The 22,364-nt window shown below is 43.1% G+C and overlaps 1 protein-coding gene across 5 annotated transcripts in view; it reads left to right on the top strand.

The window, feature by feature from the left end:
- Positions 1 to 11,296, top strand: part of Mylk4 (myosin light chain kinase family member 4) — a 99,120-nt gene extending 87,824 nt beyond the window's left edge. For all 5 annotated transcript variants that reach the window (XM_063259791.1, XM_063259790.1, XM_013147642.3 and 2 more), the window contains 3 exons: positions 547 to 625; positions 4,075 to 4,138; positions 7,284 to 11,296. In XM_063259791.1, coding sequence (XP_063115861.1) covers positions 547 to 625; positions 4,075 to 4,113 — 118 coding nt within the window. In that variant the 3' untranslated portion in view covers positions 4,114 to 4,138; positions 7,284 to 11,296. The remainder of the gene's footprint in view (positions 1 to 546; positions 626 to 4,074; positions 4,139 to 7,283) is intronic.
- Positions 11,297 to 22,364: the final 11,068 nt, after the last annotated feature.

The raw sequence follows: 22,364 nt of genomic DNA, 5'->3' as shown, positions 1-22,364 counted from the left end.
AACTTTAGGGGCTGGGGATTTAGCTCAGCGGCATAAGCGCCTGCCTTGCAAGCAGGCAGTCGTGAGTTCAATCCCTGGTACCGATAAAAACAAAAAAAGACAAAAAAAAAAAGTTAGTAATACATATTCAAAAGATTTAATGCATAAATTGCTTTTGTAATCATCAAGAATCTGTTTGATGTAGCATTTTGTTCTTATGACAATAGGAATTTACTCTTGTACTGTCTGTTAGGAGTTCAATTCAGGAGCCTCAATTTTGTGTCATAAGAAAGGCTTCATATATAGTATTTGGAGTAGATGTTACATTATTAACAAGAATTTTGATCATTTGTTTTGCTTGTCTCATGGATGTTGTTATCTTGATTGGATCTGTTGATAACCTATACTGTCATCCATAACACACAACTCTGGGAAAGGCAGAGTTTACTAAGGATTAGGCATTTGGCCATCTGGTCTACCAGAGGTGCAGGCTAGACCAAAGATGAGTTGTAGCTTCAGGCTTCACTGGGTGTGTTCCTACTAATAAACCTCTGAATTTCCCTTTAGTTGGAGAATAAGTGCCAGTGAAGCTCTCAAGCACCCCTGGTTGTCAGACCACAAGCTCCACGCCAGACTCAGTGCACAGGTGAGCAAAGCTTCTCTGTTTTTCTTTCTCTTCTTCTGTCTGCCTGTCTTTTGAAGATCAGAAGTCACATTCACCCTAACCTTCCATGAGGTGCCTTCTGATCCTTTTCCTTACAGCCTGAAGTCTTGTGCTAATGTTATTGCTAAAATATTTTACTGAGCAGTTTGTGCTTAAAACACAATACTGATTACATTGTTTACATATGTTTGGTAGAATGTTATTTTTAGCACAAGTACCTATTAAATCTTTGTACCCATTACTACATCATAATACTGGGCACATTACACACCCATCCCCACACACAGGCTGCTATGTGTATACAAAAATACAGTGTGAGCAAGACGTTGATGAGAAATGTTTCATAAAGCAGAATGCAGAATCCTAAATTCCCTGCTTACCTGAGTTAGTCTGTTCTGGCACCAAATCTTTTTTGTGTGTGTGCCTGGAATTGAATTTAGGGGCCATGCTTGCTTGGCAAGAGCTCTGCCACTGAACTGCATCCTGAGCCCTTGTTAAAAATTTTTCTTTCGAGGCAAGGTCTTGCTAAGCTGCTCGAGTTGGCCTTGAACTGGTGATTCTCTCGTTTCTGCTTCCCAGTCAGCTGGAATCACAGACACACACCGCCAATCTTTAGTGCTCAATTTGGTCCATAGAAGCGCATGTGAAGGAGACCTAGCAGCTGGAAGACTGAAATATTTGTTGAGAACAATGGCGCCACATCTGTGCTTACCTCTAACAGTGACATCTCCTTCTACTCCAATAGCAAACATGTTTATTTCACAATTCCCTCAGGAGCCTCTCTGGTGCAGAATGTTTTTCTGAGTTACGTGCTCATACTTGTGCACTCTGTGTTTCCTCTTAAGTCTTCTCAGCCCTAACCCAAACCCACGTCCTACCTCCTCCTTTACTGTTCTCTTGGTGGAAGATGCCACTCAGTGGCATCGATACACCTTTTATTTCTGCCTTCTCCCTCTTTCCCTCATCCTGTATTTAATTTATGCCCTGTCCTATGCATCAGTACCTCCGGAATTTGCTCAGTTCTCTCCATAGCCACGGTTGTCTTGACCTGGGATGTCTGTCCCCTGAATTGTCACAGGAACTTCCTAACTGACTTCTCTGTCTCTCTTAGGTTGTTTTCATCCAAATAATTGTGGATTCTAGAAATAACACAGATACAGATACAGATACAGATACAGATACAGATACAGATACAGATACAGATGATACAGATACAGATGATACAGATTCATGACATTTAAGTAACTGTTGTCAACATTTAGGATGGTTAGCAGGGCAGGATGCACAGAAACGCAGTGAGACATCCGTGCCTTCGGACTCACAGGGCTGCAGTCACTGCAGCCTCACATGTGTGTGCTCAACACAGTTTGATTTCTTCTACTTTTTCTCCTCATCTCCCTGCTCCCTGGGGTTTGGAATGGAACTTTCCCCCTGACCAACAAGCCTTGGAATGGCTGTGCTTCAGGTACTCAGTTTTTCCACATCCAGTTTTTATTGAAATTAACTCTAAATTCAGCATCAGGACCGAGTTTTATTTGTGTCTGAATATACCTTTCCTTGATAATTGGCATGGATGCCAAGTAAAAATAGACATATTACCTAGCCAGTTCCTCATTCAGCCTGCATAAACTGCTTATTAGGGTAACCGACTTATTTTGAGCCCATTTTCCACCAACATATTTTTATCCAAGCTTATTGGTGTCCAGATACATTTTGACGTGGCAGGACAATATAGAAACCACAGCAGAAAATTAATGACATTGCACAGCCTAAAGAGAGCTTAAAATACTTTTTAAACATGTAACAACAAAAATCACCTTTTGGTTACTCCACCCAAATGCTGGTACCTGAGATGAATAAATATTTCAATAATGCTGGCAATTAAAAAAAACAAATTCTCTTCTATAAGTTTAGTTATTGAAGTCATCATCATGTGACATTATGACAATCACTGCCCAAACTGCTTTATAAAAATTAACGCCTATAATGCAGGCATGATTAGTGTGCCCATTAGGTAGATGAGAAGATGGAGGAGGGGGTAAATTCTGGAGTTTGGGGCAGACTGTTGCCACCCAATTATTTTAGTGTGTGAAAGGAGCCTGAATCATCTTTCTAGAAATTTCTTGTGTTGTATATATTTGGCACTACTGAAAACCAGTATTCCAAAAATGTATTTTATTTTTCATTGAAAAATTGGTTGACTATCCCCTATCCAAAATGTGTGGGGCCAGAAGTGTTTCAGATTGTGAGGGTTTTTTTCTGATTCTGAAACATTTGCCATTCTACAATGAGACACCTGCAGGGTAGAATGCACATCTCAGGATGAAGTCTATGTATATTTTACATCCACCTAATACACATGACCTGAAGGTAATTTTAAGCAATATTTTTTGTAAATATACTTTTAGACTATCACTTGTCACATGACATCAGGCACGGAGCTTTCTCCACTTCTGGGGTCATGTTGCCTCTCCAAAAGTCTCCGATTTGGGAGTATTTCAAATTTTCAGAGTTTTGGATTAGGGATGCTCAGCCTACATGGAGACTAAGTTTTTCCAGAAGATTTCTTTTTGGAGTAATCTTTGTTCTTATATGTTATCCAAAATAAGAATTTACTTTTATGCTGAAAATTTCCATCTCATCCAGCAGGGTTACCATTTGATCTAAATTCTACTTTTAAAGTATTTGATACATTTTTATTCATGTATCTTCATTGGCTGGTGTGTTCTGAACCACGTGAGCATGGGCATTGTATTAAAGCACTTTCCCTGCCTCAGCACTGTGATCCTGAAGTGCCCTGTCTTCTCTCTGGGGCTCAGTGTGATAGGCCGTGGTCCCAGCCTTTTTATGTCCCCAACTACAGTCCACCTCCTGTCAGCAACAGCTCTTACCCAGATCCTGCTAGTCAAGGCCGGTGTTAAAGGCCGCCTCTCTTTCTCTCTCTCTCTGATGGCTTTTCTCAGCCCCTAACCCGAATATTTCTTGTCTTGTCTTTGCTTTTCTCTTGCTTTCCTTTCTTTTCTTCCCCTGGAGGCATTTACTTTGTCTACTACTGCATTTGAATGCTTTTGGAAGAAGTCACCCCTGGGTTTGATTCGTGTTTGCAGTCCCTGCAGCCCGACTGTCACGAATCTTGTGCTTGGATAAGACACACAACTAAAAATTAAAGTGTGACTGGGGCCCACGTGTGTTGGCCCTGGCACTAAAGGAGGAAGAGGGGAAGCGATGCTGGGGTGCTGGCGGGGTGGGGGGGATACGCTGCAGCTGAGCTGGGCGGGCGGAGGTGTGACTGCTGGCAGGTCAGCAGTTTAGGCTTCAAGACTCTCCCCGAGCATTTTTACTAAGAAGTAAATTACTGACTCTTGTGTTCTAAAGTCAACAACTGATGATAACAGTTCTGATCCTTCCCCAAATGTCTCCTGTCCTGCTAGAACTGCAGCTCCAATGCTCATACGCTAATGACCAAATAGTCCAAGGAAGAGGCCCTTTTGAAAGGTTAGTACCCAATCTTTTTCTTTTTTACTGAAAGGAAAGAAAGTTGGGTGGGGGGATAATTAGGATTATGATCTGGGAGGTCACAGATTCAAACCACCTTGAAAATGTGCTCCCAGTGGTGGGTGGTTTCCTGAAGAGAAGTGAGAGCCACTGTCCAGCAAGAGAAATGAGAAGGACTTTGAGTGGTCTCTGCAGGGATGTGAGGTAAGCAGGGCATGTGGGATCCCCAAATTCAGGTGGCAGTGTTTGCACAGTGGCTTTGCCAGGTCCTAGTGGAGGGAGCTTGGATCCCTCCCGTGTGGGATGGGGTGGTCTTACCGCCTGAGCTCCTTGCATGGTCCTAGAAAGATCATGGAAGCCAACTCAAGGCCAGGGCTTGGAAGGTGGAACATGGCCAGGGCCAGTTATACCGAATAATTAGCACCAGAAGCTCCAGTTTCTGACAGAAACTGTCTCCAAAGTCCTTGTATATAGATAGATGAGGAAACCAAGTCTCAGGACTCAGACCCTAAATATCTCACCGAAAGCCATTCAGCCAGGAAATGGTAGAGCATGCATCTCTCTGTTGCCTTGGAAGCTAAAGCCAGATTTTGTTTTTCCCCTTTAAGCTGCCTCTGACCTTAGCCCAGCTTTCTGACTCCCAGGAAAATCACTGCATACAAATTTAGATGGTATGTTCCATGCCTGTCTTGGGGTTTTGTTGGAATTACTAAAGGATAGTTTTACATGTGAATACTTTCTCTTTCATGTCAACAATATAGCTTAAACTACACCCTAACGGTTAAGATTATAGAATTAGCAGTACACAAATGAAGAAGGACTTAGAAACCCAATGTTTATGTCCTCATAAGGGAGCCATCAACCCTCCAGCTCCCTGTCTTGGGCAGTAAGTTGGTAGCCATTTTTGCAGCTGAATTTTAATAGTTGCATAGGGTTTATGATGCACAAATCTGTATTCTTGCTCCCCACTGGCCTTAATTCCCCACCTGCCCCACCTTTTGCAGTTCTGGGGATTGAACCTAGAACATTTTGTATGCACTATGCAAGTGCTCTATGGCTGAGCTACCCTTGTCTGCCACTGGACTGAATCCTGTATTCTTATCTCCATGTTTCTGGGCTGGAGGGAGGTCTTCATCTGTTTGGCTGTGTGCATTCTTGTGAGAACAGTCAATGGGAAGCTGGTGATTTGTATTTATAAGGACCATTCTTGCACATTAGCAGTAACAAAGGTGACACAGTTCTGGGAAGCAGAGGAGGTCATCCCGTACCAAGGACCCTGGTGCCCTCGGTGTGGGTTACGGCAATCAAGGATTCCTTCATGGAATCACGAGTGCCCATGGCCCAGTGTGACCGGGACCCTGTCTGCTCTCATTCTCTCCCTTCCCTCACGCTCTCCCCCAGAAGCAGTTTTGTCCCCAGCCACCACAAACCCCGATGGTTTGCCACAAACCACCTTCCCACCAGAAATGCTGGAGTCGCTTCTGAGGCCTGGTGGGAATGCATTCGCCGGGTGACAGGGGTTACATTCCAAGGTGGGCCTGTCGCCAGGCCCTGGCAGGGAGAGCATGGGGAGGAAATGGTGGTTGGAGGAGGTAGAGTCCGTCTACACCAACCCCGACACTCTGGACTCAGCACAGTGGGAGAGAAGCAGTCCAAGTCCTGACTGTTTCGCAGAGTGCAAGACTGAAGTGTTGGCATGGGTGTCCTGGTGCCGCCAGATGAGACCCTTTTGGGAATCGCAGGGTGGGACCCCTCTGCACTCAGGTTTGCCCCTTAGTGTCACACTGGCCACTTGCCTTGCTCTTCCAGGTTCTCCTGTGGTGGGGTCACAGAAATTCCCCTGAGTCTGTATGCCAGCCAAGGAGGAATCCTCACGGACCCAGATGCCCCATAGTTTACAATCTTTCTCTTTAATTCTTTTTGAGGTGCTGGGGATGGAACTCCATACACACATACACATGCATGCTGGGCTGCCCCTGAGCTACACCCCCAAATCTCTATTGTTTAATTTTTAATTAAAATTTAAACTTAAAATATTGCTGCTTGGAGCAAATTTATTTGAGAAGTTAAAAAAAAAAAAACCCAACATTATTCCTCACAGTAGTATCCTTGCCAGGGTGAGATGAGGTTTTTTGGGCAAGATCTATTATGAGTGAAACCAAATTTGAGATAATATTGATTTTAAGAATCTGGTGGTTGAAGATTATTCCTGTGGAAAAAGACAGCTTTCCAGAGCCCAGGAACAAGGCATAATCTACAATGTAAATGAAGGCATATAAATCCCCTTCAATTTGTTAGTGGTTTCTTGATGCGTCAAGGGAACTCTACAAAAATCAACCTGGCGTTCATTTCTCCCTCCTGCGACTTTTGCCAGCCCCTGAGACCTGCCTTCAGGACACACCTTCATAGGAATGATTTAGGGTGGAAGCAGAGTGGCCCCGGTCACGGTGGTCACAAAGCAATGGAAATACAATCAGCCCTGTGTGCCCGCGGGTTCCTAGCTTCAGATCCAGCCAACTGCAGATTGGAAATATTTAGATAAAAAATTGCATCTGCGCTAAATCTGCGCAGACTTTTTTTCTTGTCATCATCCCCTAACTAAACAGAAGAATGACTGTGTGCATAGTGTCTATATTGTATCAGGTGTGGTAAGAACTCTAGGGATGGTTTAAAGTGTATGGGACGAGCGAGGTGGCGTCTTTGCAACACTGTGCCGTTTTATAGAAGGGATGCGAGCACCTGTGGATCCTGGCATCTGCGAGGGTCCCACCGCCAGCCCCCCGGGCCCTGAGAGAAGGCTAGATTCGCTGTGAGGCCCAAATTCTCACTTTGATGCTGGGATCCAGCTGACCATGAGCTGTGGTAACACTCAGAAGCCAAGCTTTAGATGAAACAAAGAGGCCTTGTCCCTCGCTATAGCAAGCAGTGCTAAAATATCTCCCATAAACTAAAAAGAAAAAGAAAATCCCAGTGATGATGGTTAGCAGTTGAATCTGTCAAGAACACCCCCCCACACACACTGCTCCGTACACACATACATTATGAAAAAATGTCATCTGTGGTTTTCCTAAAGGGCACAACCAACTAATTACAATTTTAAAAGTCCTGCTGAATTAACAAGATTCACATTTTGTTTGCTTTGCAGGAAAACTGCTGTGGTTGCTGCTGCTTTGAGAAGACTTTTGGAAAAATCAGCAGTTCGGATGACTTGACCCTCAGATGAGTGGCAGCTGGCCACAGCAGAGGAGCCCTTGAACTTGAACTGGGACACCGCTGCCTCCCTCAGCCAGGACACCTGTGCGGGTCCCCGGGGTGCAGGCAGACCCCATCCTACACACCGCACAGTGGGGAGATGTTTCCTGCCTCCTTGAGTTATTTTTATTTTATTATTTTTTTAAGTTTTGGATGTTAGTCACTGGGGCAGGGGTATGTTATGCCTGCTATTTCTCAGATTACCCGAGCAATCAGAGTTGAGATTTATTTGAGATTTAAGAACCTGGAGGCTTCATTTAGAGGCAGAAAGTGGCTTCCACTCATTAAATTGTGTCTCTCCAAGGGGTGATCGTATCTTTCGGAAAATTCTCTGTTTGGCACACCCTTGGACACTTCTTGGTTGGCCTGGAATCAGGTGAAGTCAGTGGGTAAATAATTTGCTTGCTGGACGCCTTCTTTGAATGCAGAAGCAAAAGGCCTGAGCCATTGTCTCTTTCATTTATTCTGGAATCTTCCCCCAAGCACATCAGTTTCTTCCGAGTAGCTGGTTCTGCTTTCAGATTAGTCCTGCTTTCGCATGACGTGCTTCCTGTTCCTGTCCCATGGGCCATTCGTAACCCATACGAAGACCAATCTTCATACCTATGCAGTCTCCTGTGCCTCCTCAGAGGTCTGCAAAGAAGAAACAGCAGCCAGACGCCAAAGGTGAAGGACCCTCTGCCTCTTGCGTGCTCTTTGAGCACGACAGTGATTCCCAGTTGGAAGCTTCTTATTCCTAAACTCTCCAGCCATTTCCTGACGGTCATTTATAAGGGTCGTGAGTGCTATTGCGGGTGGCATTTGGGGTACAGCGAGGAGCAGAGCTGAAAGATCAAACGTGTACAGTTTCCTTACGAAGAAGGAATGAGCCAGAGCTGCCCAGGCGTCGTCACACTCAGCACCACACTCGCCCCAAAGCCCTGGGACCTCCCTGCAGTCTCCAGTTCCATATCCTGCCTGGTAGCAGGATGTGGTGGCCAATGGCTGTGATCCCAGCAGTCTGGGAAGCTGAGACAAGACAGTCACATGCTTGGGCCCTGCCTGAGCCATTAGCAATTTAGCAAGACCCTGTCTTAAGATGAAAAAATTTTTAAAAAGAGCTGGAGATATAGCTCTGAGTAAAAACCAAACAGACCAAAGAACTAATGCTGTTGTGTTGAAATAGGCTGCACCAGCTCCCTACCGTGTAGCCCAGCGTGTTGTCCAGGCGAGGTTGTTGCGACAGCAGCGAAGGACATGTAGTGAGAGTTACTTGGTGGCTGTGTCAGGAAGGGAGAGGAACGCTCCTCCCTTCTCTCCCACCCGAGCTCGCCAGTCCTTAAGGTGCGCCCACAGACATAATTCCTCTCCTGAGCAAGGGGAAGCAGAGAGTGACAGGCGGATAATGTCATGAGGGCTGCAGGCTGACTTCACAGTCCTGCTGGGTCTACCTATCTACGACTCGCTTGTCTCCAGCCTCCGCTCTCATAGAACAATGCGTGACTGAAGAGTTCTATTACTGGTCTGGGTTTAGCTGATGCTGTTCGTTGAGTCAGGAAAAATCCAAGGCAGTGCATGTGTTGATGCTCCTGGACCACAGGGAGCTGATACTCAGTCCAGTGGATGCGGAGGTCTGGCTGGAGCTCCAGGTGCAAAGGCTCGGTCTGGCCCTGGCTCAGATTCTCTCCCGCATCCAGCAGGTCTTTTGCAGGATGGGTAGCCCGAGTGCAGCCTCATTCTAATTCCCAGAGGCAGAGAAATTGCCCTTATCCTGCCAAGCATGGAAGGGGCAGCTCGGGGAGCTATGATTTTTTTTGCCAAATGAATTTACTGATGCCCCCGTAGTTAGTGGATGTGACTTTCTTATGTCTTGGGATTCAGAAAAGAGACTGAATATTTGAAAAAGGAGAAGGGACTCCATTTTTAGCTAAAGTCCCACAGGTACGTGGGATGGTATTCCCGTGCCAGCAGGATGCTAGGTAATCAAAGCAGAGCATGGGCTCAGAGAAGTGAGTTTGGCTAGACTAAGCTATTGGGATCGATTTTTCCAAAAGGTCATCAGAATCTGAGGGCCCAGATTTCACCTCTACCCTCTTTTTTATTTTTTGTCTTTTTGAGACAGGATCTCACTATGCAGTTTAGATTGATCATGAGCTCACTTTGTAGCCCAGGCTGGTTTTGAGTTTGCAACAATTCTCCTGCCTCAACCTCCTGAGTGCTGGGATTACAGGCTTGTGCCAGCAGCCCAGCTCTTCTCCACCCTCTTAAGGGACAGTAGGGCTTCACTTACGCTCACTAGGAAGTTCCCATTTCCTTGCCAAATGGAGAAAATTAAGCTCTGATGTGGCACTTCCACTGTGGGGGAGAAGCAATCCTGCCCATCATTAAGAAAAATACCCACATTTATAGTTTGGGAGACACCAGTACTTACTAGTATCTGCTGATGTTAAAGATCACAGGGCAAAAGCTTATCTGTTACTTAAAAAACTAGGAAAGTGGTCATCATCTGATCTAACTTGGGACAAAGATTTCCAGGTTGGAAAGTGGGTACCACACATGTCCGGTGAGCTCCATGGCTTTGCTTTCTGTCCTCAGACATGTAAATCGGTGCGCTGCTGCGTGGAAAGCTGGAAAGCGCTGTGTGTGTTTGAAAGGTGCGTGGCTGCTTCCACTTTCATCTCATGAGAACCAGTGTAGCACTTTTTTTCTCATTGTAGAATCAAACTACAGATTTTAGAGTAGGAAATGAGAATCCTGCTCTGTGTTTCAGTACTTTTTTTCTTCTGTCCCCACGGCTGCCCCTGCCCCTGCCACTTGGCACGGCGTGGCAGCGCACGTATCTCTGCTTGTGTAGTTTGGGCTGTGCACCAGCTCTCTTGGAGAAGCCATGGTGGAAGTGTGAGGCCCAGGAAGAGCAGGCTCCTGGCAGGCTGCGGCTCTGTGCCCCCAGCCACTCCACCACCAGTGGAGGCTCCCGTCCCAGCATCTCCAAGGCTCCTGCATTTGCTCTTTAATTTTTTAAAAATTTTCTTACATGCAAATCAAATCCATCTTCCCCGTTGTGACAACTCTTCCCAGGCCTTCAGTTTATTTTTTGTTGAACCTCGAGTCTCACAATGCTAAATTACCACTAAACCACAGCCCATGCCTGCCCCCAAGGCTTTCCTTTCTCTCTGTCCCTCCTTCCCTAGGGCAAGCACTCAGCACAGAGCTGCATCCCATACATCCCCAGCCCTTTGTATTTTGAGGTAAGGTCTTGCTGAATTGTGTATGCTGGCCTCTACCATGCAGTCCTCCTGTCTCAGCCTCGAGAGCAGCTAGGATTACCTATTTGCCACCCATGCCCAGTTTACTGATGTCTTTTGAGATTGGAAATTTATGTGTGAAAGGCAAGTCACTTTGTATCCTAAAGGAAAACTGATGCTGAACGCATTCAGTGTTGGGCTCCTGCATCTAGATTGCTTCCTCGCATAGCCTGAAGTCTGCACTTCCTCGGAAGTGCCAGTGTGTGTCCTTGCTCTGCTTCAGTGGGGTGTGTTTCCAGCGTGTAGTCTTTATCTGGGCAGCTGCACCTTCCATGAAGGCTTATTTATAGCTCAGTCCCTCCTGCCCTTTCAGAACACTTCAGCCCTGTGAGTTCAGGAGCTGGATGTGGACGTGTAGGCAGCATCGCAGCTGGTCAGCAAGTCTTTCTGAAGAAGCCTATCCATGTAGATAAGAATTTAAAGTGGATTCATAAGTGGCGACTGCATATATCATGTATATTTTTATTTCTAAATGTGGGTATGTTCTGCTATATCTCTTGGCCTTCTAAAGGTGTACTTCGGGAGTCATATATATGTATTATATTAAACAAACATGGACCTTATCTATCCTTTGTTAATGAGTAAATTATTCAATAAAGTAGACTTGGAAATGCAACACAAACTCTCTCTTTTATGACAGATTCTCATGACATGCGACAATTCCCATGACATTAAGAGCCCAAGGTACCGTAAAAAGGGGCCTCACATGACAGGGGCTCCAGTGCTAACCCGGGAACAGCAGGAGAAGACCAGCTGCCCCTGCCCCGCTTGCAGGTGATTACAATGAACCAGCTCGGGATTCAGGGCTTCTCCATCAATACAGAACTATACAGACTGAAGTAAAGGTAAAATGCCTGTGCCTGTGGGGCCTAGTACATTATGAGGGCAGCAGCAGCAATCCGATCCCTTTAGTGGAACTTAGTGACATCCCTCAGGCCATCCCTCAGGAAGGCACAGTGACGTCTTTCCTGGAGATCCTGTCACAAGAGTGTGACCTGCACTGTCATACAGAAGAATGGGGGATAGTCCCCACCCAGTGTCAGCCTCACTCCTTGTCCTCAGACAAACTGGGTGGGGTCATCACCGTGGAGATCTGGGAGCTAGTCAAGCTTCCACCAGTGAGGGACAAAGACACAGTCTCCCAGCCCTGGAGCCTGCCTGCCAGGTGGCATTCAGACAGTGAAAGCCAGATGCAGGCTGCCTCTGTGCAGATGGTGAGCAGCAGGTATGATCAGATGGACAGCTCGATGCTCACCTGGTGACACCTGTCTCCCTGGCCTTCTTGGCTCTCTGAAAGTGCTCTGGATGAAAGGGTCACTCAAGTCTAATGCAACAGGGTCCATTTGCAGCAAACCATTAGGTTCTGACTACGAGATCCAGCTAACTGTCTAGCTAGACCAGGCGAGAGCACTCTGCACATGGCTGAACGCAGGGTCAATGGAATTCTAAGGATCAGAGCCACTCCCAAGACTACAGACTCATGCACTGACTATGTAAAAACTATATTATTATGCAAGTCTTTTGTGGTGGTACAACTTGTACTACCAGCTATTTAGGAGACTGAGGCAGGAGGATTGCTTGAACCAAGGAGTTTGGAGCCAGCTGGGTAATATAATGAATCATAACTCTTCCAAAGGAAATATATTCTTATTTTTATACTCATATTCTTTATCTAAAGATGCAAGTATCTGTACATTTCTGGGTAATCTTGACACATTAAACACTTCTTATTTCACTTTTATTTTATTTTTTAGGGGTGGTCCTGGGCACTGGAGCCTGGACTTTCATACCCAGCTACATTCCCTATCCTTTTTAAAATTTAAAAAGATTTGAGCAGAGTCTTGCTAAGTTACTGAGTTGCCCAGGCTGTGCAACTTAAAATAATCACTTGTTATATCCACCATATGATTAAAAACACCGCAGGTGTTGCACAGACTTAGGAAAAGAAACAAAGGTTGTGAGATCCAACCTCCTGTGTGCTTTGGAATGATACCTCCCAGTCCCGGAAGTACATCCTTGATTAGGTCAGCACTCTTCAAATGCTAACTGACTTTGGGGCCAGAGTGTTCTACGTGAAGTCACAGAAGAATACTATCCTGCTTGGCTATGGCATCACACCCAGTTCTTCCTGGACAATAAGAATGAAACCTACCTGAACTTCTCCATTTGGCCCCTCATTGAGCTGTCTGAGGAACACATAAGACCCCAGGAAAAAACCACAGACATCCAGCTGGCTTCCCCCGGAAGGCAGTCCAGCTCCCAAACGCGTATCGCCCACGGCCTCATGCTGTCCACACCCAAAGACCCTGGCCACCGTCTCCATGGCCTCTGCCTTATGGTCAACCCTGGGCTGTGAAGTCAGGGTGTCCTCTTCCCTGATAGAGGCTGAGCCAGAGTAAACATGGGGAAGCGAAGAAGAATCCCACTGTCCCAGAGGAGTCGGCCATGCTCCCCTCTTAGATCCTGTGTCTCCTGCAGTGACACCACTCCTTCCTGTGATTGAGAAAGTGCCATCCCTTCCTGCCATTGCTTCCCTCCTCCCATCCCTCCCCGGCTTTCTGTTGGGGAGCTCTGGGTGGTATGGATCTTGGGGACCTCCCGGGACTTCATTACTGGTCTCCTGGGCTCTTTTCTTTTCCCTCCTCATCTACACAGATGGGTTTTTGTTTGTGTGCAGTGCTGGGGGTTGAGCCTCCTGCATGCTAAGCACACACTCTACCATGAGCCACACTCCCTGCCCTGGATTTTTTATTTTTACACAACAATCAGGTTACTTTAAAGGTTAGAAAGGTTAGGCTCAAAAAATTTTCCCCCCTTTGGAGTGCTGGTGATGAACCAGGATCTTGCATATTGCCATAGAGAGGGGTAAGTACTTAACACTGAGTTACATCCTCAGCCCTTCAAAAACATTCTTTTAAAATGTCCTGGTGCCGTGTCTAAGATCCCTGTGTATTTGTGAGGCTGACCTTGTTTCCAATGTCATTCACCTCATTCCTCCTGCTTTCTCTACTCTAAAGCTGCAGGAATGATTTTACAGGTCTCTGGAGGGGTCTACAGTGCTGCAGTTCATGGCCGTGGCACAGCACAAAAGGATAAAAGGTGAGTTGAGGTTGCCTCAGACTCAATGTCCAGCCCATGCTCCAAGAGGCCCAGTGTGGCTGCCATTCATTGAGAGCCCTCAGCCAAGAAGGTCTCAGATAATGGCCCCAAACGGAAACCTCTGTGGCACCAGGAAGCAAAATTTGAAGAAAATAGAAGGGCATCCAGGCAGGAGCTCATGTAGGCCCATTAGGGGAAGGAAGGTGAGGGTGGCCTGTTAAGTGACTGGTGACCTGGGGCCAATCTAATGCCAAATCAATGCATGGGGAGGACAAAGGCCAGGGCATTCAAAGCAATGCATTTGGATCCTACTTGGACTTGTGGCTTAGTCAGCTCTCTTGTAGTCTCTAACCATGCATTCTGGGAGGTTTTGGACTTGTGGCTTCAAAAGTCCCTTAGCTCTGTATATCCATCCCATACACACCTCTGGCTACCCCCCCCCCCACCCACACTATGGAATCACTGTCTAAGTTGACCTGAAGTTGTGGATCTTCTGGAATACTATGAGTTACTAGAAGGTTCAATTAGAATGACTTCAGAATATTGAGACTCATGAAAGAGTTCAGATCATGGGCGGTTGCATTTCTATAGATCACATCTAATGTTAGAAAACACAGTGACTCAGACTGGAGGGTATTTCTCAGATAACTGTAGAACTGGCAAATCATTGCTGGCTGTGAGCAAGAACCTCAGATCCTCATCCAGTGGACTGGTCATGGGGCGATGGCTTCTAGAGTGAGTAGCCAAAGGCAGAGAAAGATGAAAACCCAACAGCAATACTCATCATATCTACTCTGATTGTGCCCTATGTGATGTGGAAGGGACTAAAGGCAAGAACAATAGGAAGCGAGAATCACTGGGGACTGTGTCAGAGGCTAGTGACCATGGTCCAGCCTGTGGGTTCCCAGGGTGCATATCCCTCCTCAGGCAGCACCCATGCCTAATCCCATCAGCTGAAGTAAAAAATCTCATCTTAATCAAGTCCACATGTGTATGATTCTTCCTGAATACAGCTCCTTAAGTTCAGTTCCTCTGGGTCCTGACGTGAACCCAAGAAAAAGATGTGCACTCCCAACCTAAACTTAAAGATAAAGGCTAGGAAAGCCATGAGCAACAACCCTGATCAAAAAGAGGAGAGAGCATGCACGGGTTGAAAGAGAGCGTGCGTGAGTTGATACCCAGCACTCAGGGAAGCCTTGGAATTTTGCTCCCACGTGGTAAAACTATGCCCTGCATCTGAAATCACCCAAGGGTGCCTGGGAGATCCAAGTGGGCCTAACTGGGCCACAGGCAGCAAACTCCTTGCAGCTGGAAGATTCAATAACTGCAAGAAAATGCTAAGAAAAACAACATAAGATTGATAGGTATAAACGAAAAGGAAGGTGATAACACAAATAATATCAAGAAGCTATTTACAGAAGTAATAGCTGATAATTTCCCAAACATGAGAATGGAAACTGACATACGGATCACTGAAGCATATAGAACTCCAAATAACCATAAGAAAATAAAACTACACTCACACATATAATAATCAAAATTTCAGAAGTCCAACAAAGAACAGAATAATAAAAGCTGCTAGAGAGAGATCACCTAGAAAGGAAAGCCTATCAGAATCATAGTAGACTTCTCAACACAAACAATGAAGTCAAGAAGAGTATGGAGTGAAGTATTTTAGATCCTAAAGGAAAATGACTTCCAACCCAGACTGACTACCCTACAAAACTGTCCTTCAAAATAGATGGAGAAATAAGATAATTCCATGACAAAGAACAGCTGAAGAACTTCATGAACACCAAACCAATCTGGCAAAGAATACTGACATTCTCACAGACATAGGAAAAAACCACTAAGCAAGGCAAACAATTAAACAAAAAATCAACAGCAGAAAGATAACATGTCAAAAGTAAACAATATATTTCAGTTATAATGATTAATGTAAATGGTCTCAATTCACCAATTAAAAGAAACAGACTGCAAGAATGGATCAAGAAACAACATCCAACTCTGCTGTCTACAAGAAACCCATCTAACCCAAAAGGAAACTCATAGACTGAAAGTCAAAGGATGGAAAACAATATTTCATGCAACAGGAACAAAAAAAAAAAAAGGAATAGCTATTCTGTTCTCAGACAATATTAACTTCAAACCAAGAATGATCCAAAGAGATAAAATAAGGCCACTACATACTAATTAGGGGAAAACTTCAAGAGGAAGAAATAACAATCTTAAATATATATGGACCAAATTTGGGAGCACCCAGCTATACAAAACAAATATTAACAGAAATGAAACATCAAAGAAGCAATAACACAATTATAATAGGAGACCTTAACATGCCATTGACACAAAGGGACAGATCAGCTAGACAGAAAATCAGCAAAGAAATAACAGAACTGAATCTCACCTATGAACAAATGGACTTGGTGGACATATACAAAGTCAGCAGCACATGGAACGTTCTTTAAAATAGATCATATTCTAGCCCACAGAACATGCTTAAGTAAATGTAAAAGAACTGAAATTATCCCATGCATGTTATTGGAGCATAGCACCATAAAACTAGAAATTAATGACAAAAGAAACTGCAAAAACCCCACAAATATATGGAAATTGAGTAATACACTCCTAAGCAATCAGTGAGTCACAGAAGAAATTAAATTGTATTTTCAAGCAAACAAAAATACAAATATATCTTACCAGAACTTGTGGGATGCAATGAAAGCTGTCCTCAGAGGAAAATTTATTGCAGTGAACTCCCACATTAGGAAAACAGAATGAACACAAATGAACAACCTGATGCTACACCTCAAACATCTAGGAAAAAAAGAGCAAGTCAAGCCCAAAGCCAAAAGAAGGGAGGAAATTATAAAGGTCGGAGCAGAAATCAATGCAATAGAGACTAAGAAACTAATACAAAGAATCAATGAATCACAGAGTTGGTTCTTTGAAAGAATAAATAAAATTGACAGGACACTAGCCAACCTTATTTTTAAAAAAAGGAAAGAAAACACTCAAATTCATGCAATAAGGAAAGAAAAAGGTGAAATCACTACAAAACCCTATGGAAATACAGAAGATCATCAATACCTATTTTGAAAACCTCTACTCTCATAGGTTTCATAACACAGAAGAAATGGACAGATTCCTAGAAACATATGAATTACCAAAGCTGGGTCAAGAAGATGTAAAACTGCTGAATAACCCAATTTCAATTAATGAAATTGAAAATGTAATTAAATCCCTACCAACAAAGAAAATCCCAGGTCCAGATGGATTCCCTGTGGAATTCTACAAGAAATTCAAAGAAGATTTAATGCCAACACTCCTCAAACTCTTCAATGAAATTGAAAGGGAAACAATTCTCCCTAATTCATTCCTGGAAGGAAACATTACTCTATTATCAAAACCTGAGAAAGAGCCAACCAAAAAAGAGAACTACAGGCCACTCTCCCTAGTGAATATAGATGTAAAATTCTCAATAAAATATTGGCAAACAGGATGCAGCAAATCATCAGGAAGATCACACACCATGACCAAGTGGGATTCATCTCAGGCATGCAGGGATGGTTCAACACACACAAATCAATAAATGTAATCCACCACATCAATAGAGCCAAAAATAAGAACCACATGCTCATTTCCATAGATACAGAAAAAGCTTTTGATAAGGTCCAACACTTATTCATGATAAAAACCTTACAGAAAATTGGAATAGATGGTCTTTACCTCAATCTGATAAAAGCCATCTATGCAACAACCAGCATCATATTAAATGGCCAAAAACTGAAAGCCTTTGCCCTAAAATCAGGAACAAGACAAGGATGTCCATTATCACAACTCCTATTCAATACAGTGCTGGAAATACTAACCAGAGCAATTAGACAAGAGAGAGAAATAAAAGGAGTAAGGATAGGAAAAGAAGAAATTAAATTATTTGCTGATGACATGATACTCTACATAGAAGACCCTCAAAACTCCATTGAAAGACTCCTAGGTATAATAAATAAATTCAGTAAGTAGCTGGATACAAAGTCAACACTCAAAAATCAATGGCATTCCTATACACTAACAACAAAACCACTGATAAAGAAATAAGAGAAGCCATTTATAATATAATGTAAGCATCCAAAATAATGAAATTTTTGTTTCCCCCCTTATAATAGCATCCAAAAAAATGAAATACTTAGGAATTAATCTCACAAAAGTAGTAAAAGATGTATTCAGGGAAAATTATAATACCCTGAAAAAGAAACCGAAGAGTTCCTTAGGAAATGGAAAGACATCCCTTGTTCATGGAAAGGAAGAAAAAACATTGTGAAAATGGCCATTCTCCCAAAAATTGTAATACAGATTTAATGCAATCCCAATCAAAATACCACTAGCATACCTCACATATCTAGAGAAATTACTCCTAAAATTCATCTGGAACCAGAAGAAACCCAGAATCGCAAAGGCAATTCTAAGCAACAAAGGCAAGGCAGGAGGCATCACAATCCCTGACTTGAAGTTGTACTACAAGATATTATAATAAAAAACAGACCTGAAGATCAATGGAATAGATTTGAAGATACAACTACAACTACAAACACACTCAGCCACCACCTTAGCTTTGATAAACATGTCCACTGGAAGAAAGATAGTCTCTTCAATAAATGGTTCAGGAAAAATTATGCCAAGAACTAAAACTAGACCCATGCCTATCACCGTGTACTAAACTAAAGTCTAAATGCATAAAAGATCTAACTATTAAAACAGAAACACTAAATTTGTTGGAAGACAAATAGCTAGAAATCTTTAAGACATAGGAGTAGGTAGAGAATTCATGAACAAGAATCAAACTCCACGGGAAATATTTCCCAGAATCAATAACTGGGATTATATCCTATTAAAGAGTTTTTGCACGTCAAAAGAAATCTCCAGCATAACCAAAAGAAAACCCAAAAATTGGGAAAAAAATTTTAGTGAATGGTTCCTTAGACAAAGGACTTCTGTCTAGAATATATAAAGAATTTTTAAAAAATCAGATCCCCAAAATTCAAAGGCCCATTCCAAAAATGGGCATTTGAGATGAAAACACAGTTCTCAGATGAAGAAATACAAATGGCAAATAAATACATGAAAACAAGTTCAGTATCATTGGTCATTAGAGAAATGCAAATTAAAACCCCACTTAAGTTCCGTCTCACTCCAGAAAGAATGGACAGAATCAAGAAAACTACCAACAACAAATGCTGGAGAGGCTGTGGGGAAAAAGGAACTCTCCCACACTGTTGGTGGGAGTGTAGACTGGTACAACCACTGTGGAGGTCAGTCTGGAGATTTCTCAAAAAGCTGGGATTGGAGATTCCATTTGACCCAGCTATCCCACTTCTGGGCATATTCCTAGAAGAACTGAAAACATTAAACCACAGTGATACATGTGCACCCATGTTTATAGCAGCACAATTTGTAATAGCCAGATCTTGGAAACAACCTTAAATGCCTGTCAACTGAGAAATGGATAAAAAAGTTGTGGTATTTTTATACAATGGAGGACCAATCTGCTATAATGATCACATTGAGATATTCATAAATAAATGAACGCAGCTTGAGACCTTACTCAAAAGTGAAATAACTCACTTCACAAAAGTGAAATCATACTCACATGTGTAAATACTGTATAGTCTCCCTAGTGTAAGAAATGGTAAGAGTACATAAGATACAAAAAACTCAATAAACACAGTGAAAGGACAGGAATCTGCTTAAAGGGGAAAAATAGTATCTCAGGAAAAGTGAGGAAAAAGAAAAAGGAAGGGAAAAGAAAAATGTCTAAAGTAATGTAAACACACTTAGGATAGCTAAGATGATTGTGCTACAAATTCTAGAAGTTCTTGGAACAAAGTAGTTGACATCCATAGGATTGGAACAATTATGCATATTATTGTATGGTGATCTGAGGAACTCTTGAAGATCGTTCTGTAAAATAACAACCCTGGTTATGCTCCTACCATATAAGAAGGCTTATACTGTCAGAGTTCTGGTCTCTTTGCTATTGTTGTTTATATGTCTTTTTCATTTCATGTTTTTCTAGGAGTTTGTGTTGCTTTGTCCTGTTTTGTTTTGTTTTTCCCTCTAATACAGAAAGGATAAGTATACACATAGAGATTCATGCATGCGTAGGACTTCTAAAAAGTTAATGAAAATCGATAATATAATGCATGAAGAAATGAACAGCTACTTTGAAGAAAAAGAGACACTAAGGTACCCAGTGCTGATTCTGTAGCATCAAGATGTGAAGTCCAGCAATACTATTATGCTTTGTTCAGAGTGATTTTAGTTTGTTTTGTTTTGTTTAATTTCAACATAAATGAAGGTATGGACAGCTATTTTGAAGAGAATGAGAGACACTATGGTAGACATAGTTGACTTCCCTATTATCTGATCTTGAAGACCTAAAATGCCTTCGTCATCCTGTTCTGATCAGTTCTATACTGTTTTTCTTTGTATGAATTCATTGTATGTGAAGATATGGACAACTATTTGGAAGAAAACAAGAGACAATATGATGGACAGTGAAGATCTCTGGTTGTCTTGCTGTGTTTCTTACATTGTTATGATCTGTTGTGTTCTATTTAATTTTACGCTCTTTAAAAATAAGAAAAATTTCTTTTAAAAAAGAGGAAAAGCAAAGCATACAAGATTCACTGGTCCACAGTGATTCTGAAATCAGCAGGGTGGACACAGAGAGTTCTTTGTTTAGGACTCTGCCCTTCTCCTGTCCAGGAATGATCCCCATGGCTCTCAGATCCACCTTCTGGGTGCCTGGCTTCACTGTGAGCCCTCCTGGTGCTTTTCCAAGTGAGGTGATCTGTGTGTAGGGGGGAAGATTCTTAACAGCTTGGAAACTACAAAGGCGATTCCCTCTCTGTCTTTCTGGCTGCTTCAGCCTAGGCTGGTGATGGGACGAGTGTTTTTATTTGTTTTTTAATTTTTATTTTAAAGAGAATAAAGCCAAGCAAAATAAAGCAGACTAGAGCCTATCAAAACAAACTGATATAAGTAACACGGGACTTCTAAACAATACAAAATCAACAATGGCTACCATAATGCCTCTTGATGTCATCAAAATAACTGTAGATACCTTCAGACATAGAAAAATCAAACAAAACAGAACAGAACCAATAAAAACAAAACAATGAATGCAATAAAGGACTTCAAAACAAGCCTATAGTAAATCCAAAATGGCTGCTATATCTTGCTACATAAGGGCTACAATATCTTTGAAATAGCTGCCCATGCCACCGGATATAATCAAATCAAATAAAACAAACAGAATAAAATCCAGCCCAACAAAATAATGAAAATGATACAGAACTTCAAAACAAGATCATAGTGAATTAACAATGGTTACTGCCTTTGGAAAGAGATTCCCCGTAGATGCCACCCTGTGTACTGTTGTCCTCTGAACGGATGATCAAACCACCAGCCTTAGACCTACAAAGTCAGGGAAACACCGAAACACCACAAGCATCATACTGAATTTCACCCTCATAGCTCTCACCACAGCCTGTGTTTCTCCAGATCACCCAGTTGCTTAGCGGGATGGGTTGGGGTTGGCTTTTCTGGTTTCCCAGGCTGTGTGCCAGAAGGGGCTGGCGTCTGGCTGTCCACCCAATGGCCTGCACGTGGCACTGATTCGCAGAGAGGACTTCCTTCTTGGTGACTTCTTGTTCTCCTCCCCCATAGTCTGTGAATGGCACTCAGGGGAAAATTCTGGGGTCTGGCTGTGCCCTGGAGGCCTGCACCTGGGCACTTGGCATGAGTCTTTTAAACATTGTGTAGATCTCTAAATTTTACTGGATTCATTCCATTAGACAAAGGGTACAGAAGCATCCTCTCTCAGAGAAGCTCTTCCCTCCTTGAACTTTGGCAGGGCCCTTGGGAGGACAGTGCATTTGACACCTCGATGGGCCATTGTTTGACAGATGGTCCTCCAGCTCACCATCCTGCTGATTTCGAATTTGAAACTCTGCTTTGTATTTAGGGCATGTTTCTTCAGCCTTAACCTGGATTTGATCTTTACTGGGAAGCTCTGTTTTAATGGTAGCATCGTGTTGTATGTTCAGAAGTTAGAATTTTTTAAAACATTTTTGTTGCTGTTTAAAAGTCTTGTTTTACATTTCTATCTCTTTTCACATTTTATTACAAACAACAAGGAATAACCAGGCAGTACTTTCTGGAAACCTTGGGCAGGTCCCAGCTCACCAGGTGGGTTTTCCCATCATCACAGGAGACAACGTCACTGAGCATTTGGTCACTGTAGAATAGAGATCTTTCTTCTCCAGCTTCAGATAAAACTTCCACACTTTCCTTCAGACACTCGTTCAAAAACTCCTCGAAGATTGTGCGGACTTCATGAAAAGCTTCTTCAAGCCCTCCTCAAAACCTTCCCAGCTTCTTTCCACAGCCTGATTCCAAAGTCTCTTCCACTTTTCAAGGTTTTTCAGTGATGGTACCTTACCGAGTGCAGAACTCAACTGAGTACAGTACCCTGGTCCCCTGAGGACAGTACTCTTCTCAATTCTGTCAGCATCTAACAGCATCGGTGC

This window comes from Cavia porcellus, unplaced genomic scaffold (assembly GCF_034190915.1).
Source record: "Cavia porcellus strain 051 isolate PalLab524CR breed Dunkin Hartley unplaced genomic scaffold, mCavPor4.1 scaffold_13, whole genome shotgun sequence".
NCBI classification, from domain to species: Eukaryota; Metazoa; Chordata; class Mammalia; order Rodentia; family Caviidae; genus Cavia; species Cavia porcellus.
This window is presented reverse-complemented; position numbering and strand designations above follow the sequence as displayed.